The sequence below is a fragment of the Micropterus salmoides genome, unplaced genomic scaffold (genome assembly GCF_014851395.1).
Source record: "Micropterus salmoides isolate LMB-PRFRI ecotype aquatic unplaced genomic scaffold, ASM1485139v1 Ms_hic_scaffold_9, whole genome shotgun sequence".
NCBI lineage: Eukaryota > Metazoa > Chordata > Actinopteri > Centrarchiformes > Centrarchidae > Micropterus > Micropterus salmoides.
This window is the reverse complement of record NW_024044681.1, coordinates 37,769,174-37,786,665: the sequence shown is the minus strand read 5'-3', so window position 1 is coordinate 37,786,665 and position 17,492 is coordinate 37,769,174. Positions and strand designations below refer to the sequence as shown.

Sequence of the window (17,492 nt, the reverse complement as noted above, 5' to 3'; positions counted from 1 at the left end):
TGATAATGATTCAATTACTAAACTAAGAACAATGTACCGAACACTTCACCACACACTTCCTACACCCCCCCCCCCCCCCCCCCCCATCCTAAGTGAAAGAAACACACTTCAAAGTAATGCACAACATTCGTTGCTCTAAAGACTTGGCATTGGTATAGATGATAACACATGCACATTTTGTGAAAATTATGTCGAAACCACAGACCATGTGTTTTTCTCATGTAATGTGATACAGACAAACTCTGAAAGGTCCTAAAGCACAAAAAATATGATACCCTAAAACACTTCCCAACTGAGGTAAATAGCTAGTTATAATTTCCTACAGTTTATTTATTTAAATGTTTCTCTGAATGTTTCTTTCCTTTTATAAATCATCTTTATTTTTCTTACTAAGACTACATATATATTTCCTATGTTTGTATTAAGAGCTGCTCCCTCTGGCTATATTTTCTTTGTATCCTACTCTGAAGAAACAGACTTTATTTTTGCAGCCATGTTTGTCTGTAAATCTGGATATTTTCAATAAAGAAAAAAAAGTAGTATAAACAGCAGTCCGCAGTCTTTAGTTCCACCACAGAACTTGACCCTGGTATGTGCCACATACTGCTTAATGTTAGCATGAGTTTGTGGTATTTTCCAAGGATTTTGACTGAGGATTGAAGAGAATGACTCATATTGCCTCAGCTACATTCAAAGTATGTACACAAGAAGATAACAGTTGGTCACTGATTAGCAGCATTCCTCACTCCGGGGGAGAGCGAAGGGGAGGAGGTCCTGTCTGTGCCATCAGCAAATGTGAAAACAGTGGGGGGGGTACACACACACACACACACACACATAGATGAGGTGGGTAAACAAGTGTGCCATTCCTTGTTTTTCCGGGGCTCTGATGGAGAGCTGAGCATTTGAATGACTCATGGACAAACTTTTCGCTAAGATCTGCTGCTGGTGTGCAACTTAATGCTTGGTCAAAGAGTGTCATGACCTCTGACAGGACAGGACAGAGGGGGAGATGGGAAAAAGACAGGTTTTTAGACTGATTCCAGACCTGGAGACCGGAGTTCTCTCTTCATCCCTTATTTTATTTTTAGCAACACAATCAAGATCCCAACACACAGACTGATAAAATGAAATTAAATAGGTCGCAAAATAAACATTCTTCTTAAGAGACAAACTAAACAGAAATATGTTGGATTCATGAGGAAGCTTTGATGACATTTAGCTGCCTGAAAACAAAATTGTTTTCCTCACTAATGTCTTTAACATTAGCATAACATCTTAATTCAATATGTATCAGTTAACATTTGATGTGTTTATTTCTGCTAAATGAACTTCTTAACCGTACCACAGTAGCTCACTGTTCTCTCAGACTTGTCATCCTCGTTACAGATTGCGTACATTTTACATGTATACTGCTGATTCTTGGAAACATGCACGTGTCAAACATAGCCTAACCTAATTAAGTGAACCATTTGAGTCATTAATGTTTTATTTAATAAAACAAATATTAACTTGGTTGTAATAATACTTTCTACAGCTAATCATAAATTAGTATCACATTAGGACATGTCTTGTAGCTCAGCCTTTGATATGCTCTAATCTTCCTTGTTTTTTAATAATATCCCCAGTATGTTAAAGTCTGTAATTAAATTCATTATAGCATCAGCGCAGGATGGGCTTTAAAAACAAACCCTTGTGTGTCACACAGAGGTGTTAGAGCAGATAAAGCCCTCTTCGTTAGCAGATGAGTTGACTGAAGCAGCATGTATTTGTGTACTCTGGTATCTCTATTATACTTTATTGGCCCATCATCAGGCCCATTTGTGCCTTTTGCCCACTTTTTAGTACTGCGGCTCTCAGCGGGGTGTCACATGGTTGCTATTGGCCCCTGAAAGCCTTGTTTATCCCAAATGAAAGGACCATTAGGGCCCATTAGAGCAGGCCATCAGTGAGGATCCTCACACCTTCTGTAATGCGCTGCACACTCCGTCAGTGCATCACTCGAGAGTGTCTTCTTAAGTTCAATAATATTAAAAAGAGTACAGTCTATTTGAGATAACCATTGTTATGATTTGGCGCTTTATAAATAAAATATTATTGAATCTTAATCCATGCACTACAATATTACAGAGGTGAATAATTGAAATTCATAAAGCAGCCTATTTTTCAGTAGCACATTTTTAAAAAAACTCATTTTTCATCATTTTCGATAAGAGATGGAACAATCTGAATGGTGTGTTGTTTTTTATAAAAATCAATGAAGACCTAGCCTAATCGTGCGCATCCTTTAAAACACTGGCCCAGTAATGGCCCCTCACCCCTGCAGCCTGTTGCTCTCACTGATGAGCACATTGTGAAGCCTTCTCCCTTATCTAAATATTGCCACACTGCGGGGTGGTGAGAAATCTCAAACCGCCAGGTTGTCTGTAAAAACAGCATGGAGAAAAGTTTGACACCATCTGTGCGAAAGGCAGCAGGGAGCAACAGTAAACTAATTAACAAGAGAAAATTAGAAGTTCCATCGTACATTAGTGAGTTTCATATATCATAGGTCAATTACAGGTTCATTATAGTGCCCACACTTAACTTATCAGCTACAACATTATTACAGGGTGAGATTCACAGTGTCAGTATAAAGGAGGCCACAATGCAATATCTTCCATATGTTTACAGCCTGCAGCGTAGGCCTGCAGCATCATCCTTCCCAGTGTCATTGTTTGTACTGTGTTGTATACTCCTTGAAGTAACAGAAAAAGTAGGCATACCCTACAGTAAATTATTTTTATGTTCCCACATTGTTACTCCCTCATTCCCTAACTTTACACCTTGTTCCCTTGTCCCTTGTCTGCAGGCCTATTGGTATACTGTTTTTTCACAGGTTTGAGGAAAAATGTTTGTGAAAGTCAGGGTTTTGGTACTGGTCCTATCTAGCCCTCACTTTGCACACCTCGTTTCATCATTTCTCTAGTTTTATACATTTCTGTAGCTAGCATTGTGTTAGTGCTGGCCATTTAGGTCACACATCCAGTATATATTTGACTTTAACCTGCTTTAAAATTCTAAACGATGATAATATTCTGTATTGTTTTAAGCGGGACCCCCACCCCCGAGCAGCAGTGCTATATAAACACAGCCTCTCTCTCTCTCTCCGCCACAGACAGCGTTTCTCCAGCTGCAGTCCGGCCCTGCATAAAGGAAGCAGAACCAAGAAAAGGCGTTTCGGTAGAGAAGCAGGAGGGATGACTTCCGTATGCTTAGTCCTTCGGCAGTCGTCCTTCGGCGCAGTAACGTTACCGTGGTCGGTAGCAGACGGCAGGTACGTAACTTTACTGACCTGAGGGCTAAGTGCTGATGAAGTAACGTTAGTTGTTAGCTAACGTTGCAGCAAAGTACTGGCTGAAATATAACATGGTAGTTTTAATACACTCCATCGTTCCATCGTGTTTCTCGTGCAGTCACAGGGGTTGCTAGGCGACAGTAGCCATCCACAGTTCCGTGAACCGTGTTGTGTGTTTATCAGAAGTCACAGTCACGTTTAGAAAGGCTTTTTTGTTTGCTTGTTAGATACTCTGCTCAACTGTCTTAAAATACCTATCTCAACTTCCAACTACAGGACAACTTTAGATTACCAGAGGCGTTCCTCAGCCAAATGAAGGGTCGCTCACCTTGACCATCTTAAGTCCCATCATGGATAGAATGATATAGGACTATTCGGAGTTTTCACGTGACGTCATATTCTAAGGAAAACGCTTCCTCGGAAGGCAAAAAAGCGTTATTTCCCGCTGCCTGCCAACCAATATGCAAGTGATACACGGTTACTTTGAGTTTGTTACTTTTTGCGTTGCCAAAATGCTGGATGGTTGTTGTGCTTTCGGATTTACCAAGGAGGAGACAAGCCTGAGCTGTGTTAGGTGAGGGATTCCCCACAAGGTAAAATTAAACATTACCACAGTGGAGCGCGGCAGGGCCCTGGCGGTTTATAACTGTAACCTTATTTGGATCGGGTATGGCTGACATTTGCACTTTCTTTTTCTTAAGTTGAAAGGTGATCCAAATAAAATGTGACTGCTTTTGCAGCGTCTCTATGGGGAGTCGTGGTGTGTGTCTATGAATATGACTATGTCATAGAGGAATCCAGTCCTTAAACAAAGTCCTGTTCAGTCTGTGCTTTCTTATAGAGTTAGTCAGGTGGAGTCTTGTCATTTAAAAAAGTTGCAGACAACAGGATGCAAAGTCAGTATCAGAGATGGAGGGATGTTGTTACAGTAGCCTAGGATCAGCTCCACTGTAAATTACAACTCCAGGTAGACGTATTTTAGTATTTTAGTATTTAATGAAGCATGTAAAAGTGGGCACATGTTTTGTTGTATTGTAATCAGTCCTCTCTTGTGTTCCCATCCTTGCAGCCAGACGTCCATGTGGAGACCGTGGTTATCCAGCAGCAGGGAGGGACTGGAGCCATGCTCAAGGAACAAGCTGTCTTGTGTAAGATACAACACTGACTCACTCTCACTTACTGTTTTTTTAATAGTCTTGGTTCTCAAAATACTGGCATGTGCAAATGAAACACATTTTATCCCACACAGGCAGTTTAAAGTACAAACAGTCATTTCCAAAACTAAGAATAAGAGTAAGAGAACTACCAAAACCTCTTTCTACACTTCTCTATGACCCCAACTGACATTTTACCACCCCAAATTTTATTTGCTCCAAATTTAAGGTCTGGATGAGTAAAACACCAGAGTGACACCAGTCTGCAGTGACACGTCTAATGTAAAGTGACACGGTAAATGTGAGAGGCACAGAGGCACCACAGCTGAGGGGAAATTCCCACAGTCACTCTGGGGAGCCACACCTCATTACATTGCCACTCCCTTCACACACGCAGGTGACGCGTTAATGCTTCCCTGGCCAGTCCCATTTTAAAGGCATTTTTGAGAAGGCATGGTAAATGTCATATCCACACTATAGTGGAGTGGTGTCTGTCTGCTGTTTGCTGCTCAGCAGGTAGTGTATGGTGGCTTTTCACAGCTTGTTCTCTAAAAACAGCTGCCTGCTGCACCCGAACATTATACTGACAGCAGTGGGAGCGAACCAGAACAGCTGAACAATGAGCTGAAACTCACTTTAAAGCTCTGTAAAGCCAGGGAGCTGCAGATACAGCTGATTCTGCTTTTTCCTGAATTCACAATGTTTAGACTTGCTGATTTACTACTACTACTACTTGAGTACAAACCACCAGTGTTGAAGTATTGATGCTGACACTCACAGTGACAATATGCACTTACTCCCTTTGTCTCTGACGCCCTCAGCCTTACTCAAGACCCACAGTGCCAGGCTGCCTCTCGTCAGACGGGAAACCTCAGGCCTTCCAGCACCCTGTCAGGTCTGTATCCTCACTGTTTCTACATGTTTCCATTCTTACATATGGATGCTGCCTTCTGTCAGTACTGTAGTTTAATTGAGCTATGTGACAACATCTATTTTTGTTATTTAACTGTTCACCCTGGTGACCCTCTTCAAAATGAGATGATGCATCTCAAGAGGCTATTATTCTTTAATAATAAATAAAATTCAGTTTAACCCTTAGATTCAAAACACAAGCAAGAATACCTTCCCAGTTAGTATTGCTTGATTACCATCAGTACTGGGAACCACATGTGTTTAATACTTAACATGTCTGTGGTTTGGACCCCCTTATTATTAACAACCTTTCTCTCTCAAACAGGCTTTTCTGGCCCAAATCCAAGTCATTTGACTATCTGTACAGCGATGGAGAGGCACTGCTGAGGAACTTCCCTATTCAGGCAACCATCAGCTTTTATGATGAGTCTGACAGTGAAGACCAGGATGAGGAGGACTGGGAGGAGGATGGCAACTCTGAGGAGTGCCTCAAACAGCAGTCTCATGTCACCTCCTTCAACTGAGTGGCACAGAGCCTCTCTGTCTTTTATTTTTTCTTTTTGTCAGATTAGTACACACTGGAAGAGCAAAGATAAGAAAGACTAATCCACTTTTTGTCTTACAATTCAGCATGATTGTGTTTCAAGAAGTCGTCTGCCTTCATACCTCTCTAACAGGTGTGACCTAAGGCCCTCAGATATGCTTAGAGGATTAATCCTGCAACACTGGGGCAAACATTTAAAGATTTGAGGGGAGCAGAATCTCAAACTAATGTGTAGAATTAGTCTGAATTATACTACCCACTGTACAGTAGAATGCAGAATATGTTACACACTGTTCTTGTTTCAGTGTGTGGTGAGAGAGGGAAGCCTCAGCGGTGTCATGTTCTCTCTTTTTGGGATAGTTATGTTTCAGTCAGTCTCAGGGTCTGATCCTTCCCAGTGTACATAGATTGTACTTTCCACACTTTTTTAACTTATGATGTACATAACTTGTAAATAAAAACATATTTATGTTGACTTATTTTTTTATACATTTGTGCATCAGTCTCAGTGTGTACTGTCCAAATAATGTTCCAACAAAAAATAAAAGAACCTATTTTGGGAATGAAGAACGTGTGCTTTGTTCTTTATTTATTGTGGCGAGGAGGTTTTCACTACTGCTAAATATCCTTACATCCCTTTAATTATTAGCCACTGCTTCTGATTGACTGGAGGGAGTGGAGGTCTGCTCTCCATCTCTTAAGAGGGTAGGTTAAAGATAAAGAGGAGACAAAAAGAAGAAACATTAGGGGAAATGAGAGGCAGGAAAAACATACAGACAAAGTTAAACATTGGGAAAGAAAGGAATAGAAAAATACAGGTGGGCCAAAGAGCAAAGAAACTGCACTACATTTAAAACAGGCTTATATTGAAAGCTGTCCTGTATGTGGGCTATAATACCTTGTCCTAAATTATATTAAGAAAATAGAATACAGTCTCAACAACTGAACATGTAAACACTGCACATCAATAAATATTTGCTGCTTGTAGGTACAACCTTTTCAGCCATCTGTAAACAGAGAGCACGTGTATTTTACCTTTCACATAATCTGCCGTAATAACTACTTTCAAAGTAGCATATTCACATCTAGTTTATCCCTGTACCAGCACTCTTTCAATCTATCTAAAGCTATGAGAGCCATTTCTCAACCACCATCGGGCTCTAAAACCTGGCGTCTACGATACAGTGACCTGCTGTTGAATGCATCTAATACTACAACAAGTACTTGCATGAATTGTTTTGGTAGAGATATAAGTAAGTAAAGTGTAGTACTTGATCCCATTTAAGGGTCAACCATAGACCTTTGCATGGGTCCCCCTGGGCCTTGGGCCGGGGTCATCTGTACCCTTTGACCCTCCCTGACAGCGGGCCTGATCATCAGTACTTTTGCATCTGTTTCAGCGCTGGCCCTGAATTTGACGGTATTAATCAAACCAACAATGGTAGCGAGTATTACCCAGTCAGGGGTTGAATAGGACAAGTCTTCACAGAATGCGGGTGGGATCACCGGGCCGGTGGAAGGTGGGGACAACAGGGTATAGCCATACACCAATTGCAGAAAGCAACGAAACCTGCAATAGAACAGAGAGGGGGGCTTGGGGAGGAGAAAAACAAAAACAAACAAACAAACAAAAATAAAATAAAAATAAAAATAATAATAATAATTAAAGCTGCAAGCAGCGTTGGGCGGACCCTCGCACTTATAAGCGCGTCCGCGTGTGAGCGAGTTGCATATTCTGGAGCTCTGCCGGTGCGGCTGTGAATTTCCTACGCGGTTATGACGCCGCATGAAGGTGTTATATGTCACTTCCTGTGTCCCCTATGTGGAGCTACATAGCACTTGCCGCTATGAATATAAATCGGTATTGGTGTGTAGATGTCTGCGGGGTGGGAGAGTTATCAAGCACGTAAAGTTTGTTTCAGATGTGAGCATGTACACTGAACAATAATGTACCCAAACAATAAAATAAATTCCTTTTATATTTCCCTGCCTTGTTGTTTATGTGTACATACAGAGGAAGAATGTGAGAACAGCACACATTTCATCGTTACTGTGTGTTAGAGCATGTGAGAACAGTGGATACTTTTAATACAGCCCACACCCCTAATACTGTGTAACTATAACAAGTAGAGAACAGAAGAAAAAGATGTTCTTTCTTTACAACTGTCTGCATAGCTTATTCATATTGTATAATGAATGAAAATAAATAGGCCTACTAGGCTCCTCTCTACTTTGACATTTAAGATTAGCTGGTTTGATCCACCTTCATACACATGTGACATTACTGTACAACTTGAAAAAGGTGAGTTGTTTTCTGCTCCAGCCTGCCTAAAAGAAAAGCGTTTTTGGGATTAAATGGACTTTATTAGCTGCTGCAGTGCAGGATGAACTCAGAATAGACCCATTTCTCACCTTATTATTCTAAATCATGCAACGAAGAAGAAGAAATGCATAATAAATCCTGGGACAAAATCTGTCCACAAATACTGTACAGCATGTAGTCTGATGAACAAGACTTGTGTTATAGTTGACTTGGGCAGTGAAATGTTTAATTTTTTTTAATTCATGTGGTCATAGTTGTCCACAACTCAAATCAGAATATAAGAAGAAATGTTTTATACCACCTCAAGAAGGCTTCCTATCAGAAAGTTAGGAAGGTATTTCAAATGTACAACTGCAGTACTTAATTCTAAGTAAAGTAATTTCCCTGACATTACTGTGTTACGCATGTAACAGGTTTTATACTTCCTGTGAGTATAATCCAATCAGTCTTATTTTCATACTGTATATCCGTTGTGTAATTTGATAAATTGTGTTGTATGTGGTGCTCGCATCGGGTACTACTGAGACTTCATTGCCCTCTTCAGAGAAGACTCTGACTGCAACATGCGTCTTTGTAAAGAGAGAAACGGACAGAAAAAGTCTCTAACTCTGCCTGTCAGCTCGCTCTGCTCCGTTAAAACTGAATTTACCATACAGAATTGAATATGAGTGCACTCCAGATTTAGCTGCAGCCAGCTGACCGTGTGCTTCTCCCTATACCGCAGTTCTGTGTCCATGCATGCAGCAAACTGAAAGCACTGTCTGTCGGAGCGTCTACGTGAAAAGAGAAGGAAGACATTGCTGGTAGTATTGTCTTCAGAGTTGTTAAACACCTCAGCGCACTGAAGTAAGCCATCTGACTGTGTGAGGGGCAAGATCGTTGATGTCTGCAGGCAGAGTAGGAGCTCTCCTGTCTGACTGGTCCACCAATAGCAGAGAAGATGACCCCTTGAGACACAGCCCCTCCTCATTTGCATAATGAGGCAGAAATGCATACAAAAATTTAAAAAAAACAGGCAGAAATTAAAGCTGCAAGCAGCGTTGGGCGGGCCCTCGCACTTGTAAGCGCGTCCGCGTGTGAGCCGGCCGAGTTGCACATTCTGGAGCTCTGCCGGTGCGGCTGTGAATTTGTTACGCGGTTATGACGCCGCATGAAGGTGCTATATGTCACTTCCTGTGTCCCCTATGTGGAGCTACATAGCACTTGCCGCTATGAATATAAATCGGTATTGGTGTGTAGATGTCTGCGGGGTGGGAGAGTTATCAAGCACGTAAAGTTTGTTTCAGATGTGAGCATGTACACTGAACAATAATGTACCCAAACAATAAAATAAATTCCTTTTATATTTCCCTGCCTTGTTGTTTATGTGTACATACAGAGGAAGAATGTGAGAACAGCACACATTTCATCGTTACTGTGTGTTAGAGCATGGGAGAACAGTGGATACTTTTAATACAGCCCACACCCCTAATACTGTGTAACTATAACAAGTAGAGAACAGAAGAAAAAGATGTTCTTTCTTTACAACTGTCTGCATAGCTTATTCATATTGTGTAATGAATGAAAATAAATAGGCCTACTAGGCTCCTCTCTACTTTGACATTTAAGATTAGCTTGTTTGATCCACCTTCATACACATGTGACATTACTGTACAACTTGAGAAAGGTGAGTTGTTTTCTGCTCCAGCCTGCCTAAAAGAAAAGCGTTTTTGGGATTAAATGGACTTTATTAGCTGCTGCAGTGCAGGAAGAACTCAGAAAAGACTCATTTCTCACCTTTTTATTCTAAATCATGCAACGAAGAAGAAGAAATGCATAATAAATCCTGGGACAAAATCTGTAGTCAAATACTGCACAGCATGTAGTCTGATGAACAAGACTTGTGTTATAGCTGACTTGGGCAGTGAAATGTTTAATTTTTTTAATTCATGTGGTCATAGTTGTCCACAACTCAAATCAGAATATAAGAAGAAATGTTTTATACCACCTCAAGAAGGCTTCCTATCAGAAAGGTAGGAAGGTATTTCAAATGTACAACTGCAGTACTTAAATCTAAGTAATTTCCCTGACATTTTTGTGTTACTTTACTTTTAATAGACCCATGTAACAGGTTTTATACTTCCTGTGAGTATAATCCAATCAATCTTATTTTCATACTGTATATCCGTTGTGTAATTTGATAAATTGTGTTGTATGTCGTGCTCGCATCTCAGAGAAGACTCTGACTGCAACATGCGTCTTTGTAAAGAGAGAAACGGACAGAAAAAGTCTCTAACTCTGCCTGTCAGCTCGCTCTGCTCCGTTAAAACTGAATTTACCATACAGAATTGAATACGAGTGCACTCCAGATTTAGCTGCAGCCAGCTGACCGTGTGCTTCTCCCTATACCGCAGTTCTGTGTCCATGCATGCAGCAAACTGAAAGCACTGTCTGTCGGAGCGTCTACGTGAAAAGAGAAGGAAGACATGGCTGGTAGTGTCTTCAGAGTTGTTAAACACCTCAGCGCACTGAAGGAAGCCATCTGACTGTGTGAGGGGCAAGATCGTTGATGTCTGCAGGCAGAGTAGTAGAGCTCTCCTGTCTGACTGGTCCACCAATAGCAGAGAAGATGACCCCTTGAGACACAGCCCCTCCTCATTTGCATAATGAGACAGAAATTTAAAAAGACAGGCAGAAATAAATACCATGGGTGAAAATAAATAAGGTAAAAAATACAAAGGAAGAATAAAACAGACAAAAATATTAAAACACACACATAAATAAATACATTAAAAAATTAGTAATAAATAAAGTTGAAGTATAACAGAATAAATAAATAAGGTAATTATAACAAAGGTGAATAAGTAAAGGCACTAATTAAATATATACATTTATGTCTCCTTGTATAATTTAATTACTACCTACATTTATTTATTTACTTTATTTTTTTGTGTATTTAATTGGATGCTTATTTATTTATTGAGCATTTATTTATTTCTGTATTTATTTCTGACTGTGTCAGGATCGGTCCTCCATAGCGGGGTGGGAGAGTTATCAAGCACGTAAAGTTTGGTTCAGATGTGAGCATGTACACTGAAGTTACAACAACTTCCTGTGTCATGGCGAAGACTTGATCTCTGACGCCACGCCACGGACACACCCATTGACGAAAACTCGCAAATAGCACAACTTTTCATCTTCAATGCCTTTAGAAGGCACAGCACAAATTTGAAGTCGGTCGGACTAAATCCCTAGGAGGAGTTCGTTAAAGTACGAAGTGTGTAAATCATCCAAAATTTGACGTAAAATTCAAAATGGCCGACTTCCTGTTGGGTTTAGGCTATGGCTCCAAGAGACTTTTTTGTGCGTCTGGACAAGATACACGTACCACAGAAAATTCGTGCACGTAGGTGAAACGTGCGGCGGGGGCTGCTTCGTTAAAAGTCACTTCCTGTTGCCAGCAGGTGGCGCTATGACTGTGGGTGAATGTCAGCATGTACATGTGTTCAGGGCGGGACTCTCATCCTACATGTACAGTTTGGTGCAGATGTGAGCATGTACACTGAAGTTACGACAACTTCCTGTGTCATGGCGAAGACTTGATCTTTGATGCCACGCCACGGACACACCCATTGACGAAAATTTGACGTCGATCCGACTAAATCCCTAGGAGGAGTTCGTTAAAGTACGAAGTGTGTAAATCATCCAAAAATGGCCGTAAAATTCAAAATGGCCGACTTCCTGTTGACTTTAGGCTATGGGTTCTTGAGGCTTTTTTGTGCGTCTTGATATGATACATGTCCCCAGAAAATTTCGTACATGTAGGTTGAACGTGAACGAGGGGCTAATTTTTTCCAATTTTCTAGGTGGCGCTAGCGAGTCATTTTGCAACGCCCATGTGCGAAACTTGTAGAATACGAAATTTTTCACCGGTTCTGACATGTTTGCAAATTTTGGTGAGTTTTCGAGAATGTTTAGGCCATGTCAGTTGAGCCTACTTTGCAGAAAAAAGAAAAAAAAAAAAAAAAAAAATTAAAGCTGCAAGCAGCGTTGGGCGGGCCCTCGCACTTGTAAGCGCGTCCGCGTGTGAGCCGGCCGAGTTGCATATTCTGGAGCTCTGCCGGTGCGGCTGTGAATTTGCTACGCGGTTATGTCGCCGCATGAAGGTGCTATATGTCACTTCCTGTGTCCCCTATGTGGAGCTACATAGCACTTGCCGCTATGAATATAAATCGGTATTGACGTGTAGATGTCTGGGGGTCGGAGAGTTATCAAGCACGTAAAGTTTGGTTCAGATGTGAGCATGTACACTGAACAATAATGTACCCAAACAATAAAATAAATTCCTTTTATATTTCCCTGCCTTGTTGTTTATGTGTACATACAGAGGAAGAATGTGAGAACAGCACACATTTCATCGTTACTGTGTGCTGTACCGCAGTTCTGTGTCCATGCATGCAGCAAACTGAAAGCACTGTCTGTCGGAGCGTCTACGTGAAAAGAGAAGGAAGACATGGCTGGTAGTGTCTTCAGAGTTGTTAAACACCTCAGCGCACTGAAGGAAGCCATCTGACTGTGTGAGGGGCAAGATCGTTGATGTCTGCAGGCAGAGTAGGCCTAGAGCTCTCCTGTCTGACTGGTCCACCAATAGCAGAGAAGATGACCCCTTGAGACACAGCCCCTCCTCATTTGCATAATGAGGCAGAAATGCATACAAAAATTTAAAAAAGACAGGCATAAATACCATGGGTGAAAATAAATAAGGTAAATAAATACAAAGGAAGAATAAAACAGACAAAAATATTAAACACACACATAAATAAATACATTAAAAAAATTAGTAATAAATAAAGTTGAATAAACAAATAAGGTAATTATAACAAAGGTGAATAAGTAAAGGCACTAATTAAAATATACATTTATGTCTCCTTGTATAATTTAATTACTACCTACATTTATTTATTTACTTTATTTTTTTGTGTATTTAATTGGATGCTTATTTATTTATTGAGCATTTATTTATTTCTGTATTTATTTCTGGCTGTGTCAGGATCGGTCCTCCATAACGGGGTGGGAGAGTTATCAAGCACGTAAAGTTTGGTTCAGATGTGAGCATGTACACTGAAGTTACAACAACTTCCTGTGTCATGGCGAAGACTTGATCTCTGACGCCACGCCACGGACACACCCATTGACGAAAACTCGCAAATAGCACAACTTTTCATCTTCAATGCCTTTAGAAGGCACAGCACAAATTTGAAGTCGGTCGGACTAAATCCCTAGGAGGAGTTCGTTAAAGTACGAAGTGTGTAAATCATCCAAAATTTGACGTAAAATTCAAAATGGCCGACTTCCTGTTGATTTTAGGGCATCGCTCCAAGAGGCTTTTTTGTGCGTCTGGACAAGATACACGTACCACAGAAAATTCGTGCACGTAGGTGAAACGTGCGGCGGGGGCTGCTTCGTTAAAAGTCACTTCCTGTTGCCAGCAGGTGGCGCTATGACTGTGGGTGAATGTCAGCATGTACATGTGTTCAGGGCGGGACTCTCATCCTACATGTACAGTTTGGTGCAGATGTGAGCATGTACACTGAAGTTACGACAACTTCCGTGTCATGGCGAAGAGCTGATCTTTGACGCCACGCCACGGACACGCCCATTGACGAAAACTTGCAAATAGCACAACTTTTCATCTTCAATGCCTTTAGAAGGCACAGCAGAAATTTGAGGTCGGTCGGACTAAATCCCTAGGAGGAGTTCGTTAAAGTACGAAGTGTGTAAATCATCCAAAATTTGACGTAAAATTCAAAATGGCCGACTTCCTGTTGGGTTTAGGCTATGGCTCCAAGAGGCTTTTTTGTGCGTCTGGACAAGATACACGTACCACAGAAAATTCGTGCACGTAGGTAAACGTGCGGCGGGGGCTGCTTCGTTAAAAGTCACTTCCTGTTGCCAGCAGGTGGCGCTATGACTGTGTGAATGTCAGCATGTACATGTGTTCAGGGCGGGACTCTCATCCTACATGTACAGTTTGGTCCAGATGTGAGCATGTACACTGAAGTTACGACAACTTCCGTGTCATGGCGAAGAGCTGATCTTTGACGCCACGCCACGGACACGCCCATTGACGAAAACTTGCAAATAGCACAACTTTTCATCTTCAATGCCTTTAGAAGGCACAGCAAAATTTGAGGTCGGTCGGACTAAATCCCTAGGAGGAGTTCGTTAAAGTACGAAGTGTGTAAATCATCCAAAATTTGACGTAAAATTCAAAATGGCCGACTTCCTGTTGATTTTAGGGCATCGCTCCAAGAGGCTTTTTTGTGCGTCTGGACAAGATACACGTACCACAGAAAATTCGTGCACGTAGGTGAAACGTGCGGCGGGGGCTGCTTCGTTAAAAGTCACTTCCTGTTGCCAGCAGGTGGCGCTATGACTGTGGGTGAATGTCAGCATGTACATGTGTTCAGGGCGGGACTCTCATCCTACATGTACAGTTTGGTCCAGATGTGAGCATGTACACTGAAGTTACGACAACTTCCGTGTCATGGCGAAGAGCTGATCTTTGACGCCACGCCACGGACACGCCCATTGACGAAAACTTGCAAATAGCACAACTTTTCATCTTCAATGCCTTTAGAAGGCACAGCAAAATTTGAGGTCGGTCGGACTAAATCCCTAGGAGGAGTTCGTTAAAGTACGAAGTGTGTAAATCATCCAAAATTTGACGTAAAATTCAAAATGGCCGACTTCCTGTTGATTTTAGGCATCGCTCCAAGAGGCTTTTTTGTGCGTCTGGACAAGATACACGTACCACAGAAAATTCGTGCACGTAGGTGAAACGTGCGGCGGGGGCTGCTTCGTTAAAAGTCACTTCCTGTTGCCAGCAGGTGGCGCTATGACTGTGGGTGAATGTCAGCATGTACATGTGTTCAGGGCGGGACTCTCATCCTACATGTACAGTTTGGTCCAGATGTGAGCATGTACACTGAAGTTACGACAACTTCCGTGTCATGGCGAAGAGCTGATCTTTGACGCCACGCCACGGACACGCCCATTGACGAAAACTTGCAAATAGCACAACTTTTCATCTTCAATGCCTTTAGAAGGCACAGCAAAATTTGAGGTCGGTCGGACTAAATCCCTAGGAGGAGTTCGTTAAAGTACGAAGTGTGTAAATCATCCAAAATTTGACGTAAAATTCAAAATGGCCGACTTCCTGTTGGTTTAGGCTATGGCTCCAAGAGGCTTTTTGTGCGTCTGGACAAGATACACGTACCACAGAAAATTCGTGCACGTAGGTGAAACGTGCGGCGGGGGCTGCTTCGTTAAAGGTCACTTTCTGTTGCCAGCAGGTGGCGCTATGACTGTGGGTGAATGTCGGCATGTACATGTGTTCAGGGCGGGACTCTCATCCTACATGTACAGTTTGGTCCAGATGTGAGCATGTACACTGAAGTTACACAACTTCCTGTTTCATGCGAATCATCGACGCCACGGACACGCCCATTGACGAAAACTCGCAAATAGCACAACTTTTCATCGTCAATGCCTTTAGAAGGCACAGCAGAAATTTGAGTCGATCCGACTAAATCCCTAGGAGGAGTTCGTTAAAGTACGAAGTGTGTAAATCATCCAAAAATGGCCATAAAATTCAAAATGGCCGACTTCCTGTTGACTTTAGGCTATGGGTTCTTGAGGCTTTTTTGTGCGTCTTGATACGATACATGTCCCCAGAAAATTTCGTACATGTAGGTTGAACGTGAACGAGGGGCTAATTTTTTCCAATTTTCTAGGTGGCGCTAGCGAGTCATTTTGCACGCCCATGTGCGAAACTTGTAGAATACGAAATTTTTCACCGGTTCTGACATGTTTGCAAATTTTGGTGAGTTTTCGAGTATGTTTAGGCCATGTCATTTGGCCTACTTTGCAGAAAAAAAAAAAAAAAAAAAAATTAAAGCTGCAAGCAGCGTTGGGCGGGCCCTCGCACTTGTAAGCGCGTCCGCGCGTGAGCCGGCCGAGTTGCATATTCTGGAGCTCTGCCGGTGCGGCTGTGAATTTCCTACGCGGTTCCGACGCCGCATGAAGGTGCTATATGTCACTTCCTGTGTCCCCTATGTGGAGCTACATAGCACTTGCCGCTATGAATATAAATCGGTATTGACGTGTAGATGTCTGCGGGGTGGGAGAGTTATCAAGCACGTAAAGTTTGTTTCAGATGTGACATGTACACTGAACAATAATGTACCCAAACAATAAAATAAATTCCTTTTATATTTCCCTGCCTTGTTGTTTATGTGTACATACAGAGGAAGAATGTGAGAACAGCACACATTTCATCGTTACTGTGTGTTAGAGCATGGGAGAACAGTGGATACTTTTAATACAGCCCACACCCCTAATACTGTGTAACTATAACAAGTAGAGAACAGAAGAAAAAGATGTTCTTTCTTTACAACTGTCTGCATAGCTTATTCATATTGTGTAATGAATGAAAATAAATAGGCCTACTAGGCTCCTCTCTACTTTGACATTTAAGATTAGCTTGTTTGATCCACCTTCATACACATGTGACATTACTGTACAACTTGAGAAAGGTGAGTTGTTTTCTGCTCCAGCCTGCCTAAAAGAAAAGCGTTTTTGGGATTAAATGGACTTTATTAGCTGCTGCAGTGCAGGATGAACTCAGAATAGACCCATTTCTCACCTTATTATTCTAAATCATGCAACGAAGAAGAAGAAATGCATAATAAATCCTGGGACAAAATCTGTCCACAAATACTGTACAGCATGTAGTCTGATGAACAAGACTTGTGTTATAGCTGACTTGGGCAGTGAAATGTTTAATTTTTTTAATTCATGTGGTCATAGTTGTCCACAACTCAAATCAGAATATAAGAAGAAATGTTTTATACCACCTCAAGAAGGCTTCCTATCAGAAAGGTAGGAAGGTATTTCAAATGTACAACTGCAGTACTTAAATCTAAGTAAAGTAATTTCCCTGACATTTTTGTGTTACTTTACTTTTAATAGACCATGTACAGGTTTTATACTTCCTGTGAGTATAATCCAATCAATCTTATTTTCATACTGTATATCCGTTGTGTAATTTGATAAATTGTGTTGTATGTCGTGCTCGCATCTCAGAGAAGACTCTGACTGCAACATGCGTCTTTGTAAAGAGAGAAACGGACAGAAAAAGTCTCTAACTCTGCCTGTCAGCTCGCTCTGCTCCGTTAAAAC

The 17,492-nt window shown here is 41.5% G+C and overlaps 1 protein-coding gene across 1 annotated transcript; it reads left to right on the top strand.

The window, feature by feature from the left end:
* Positions 1–3,143: 3,143 nt before the first annotated feature.
* Positions 3,144–6,514, top strand: ripply3 (ripply transcriptional repressor 3). The gene is made up of 4 exons (XM_038709618.1): positions 3,144–3,316; positions 4,407–4,485; positions 5,313–5,386; positions 5,729–6,514. The coding sequence occupies exons 1-4, from the start codon at positions 3,240–3,242 to the stop codon at positions 5,925–5,927; spliced, it is 429 nt and encodes a 142-aa protein (XP_038565546.1). The 5' UTR covers positions 3,144–3,239; the 3' UTR covers positions 5,928–6,514.
* The last annotated feature ends 10,978 nt before the right edge of the window (positions 6,515–17,492 follow it).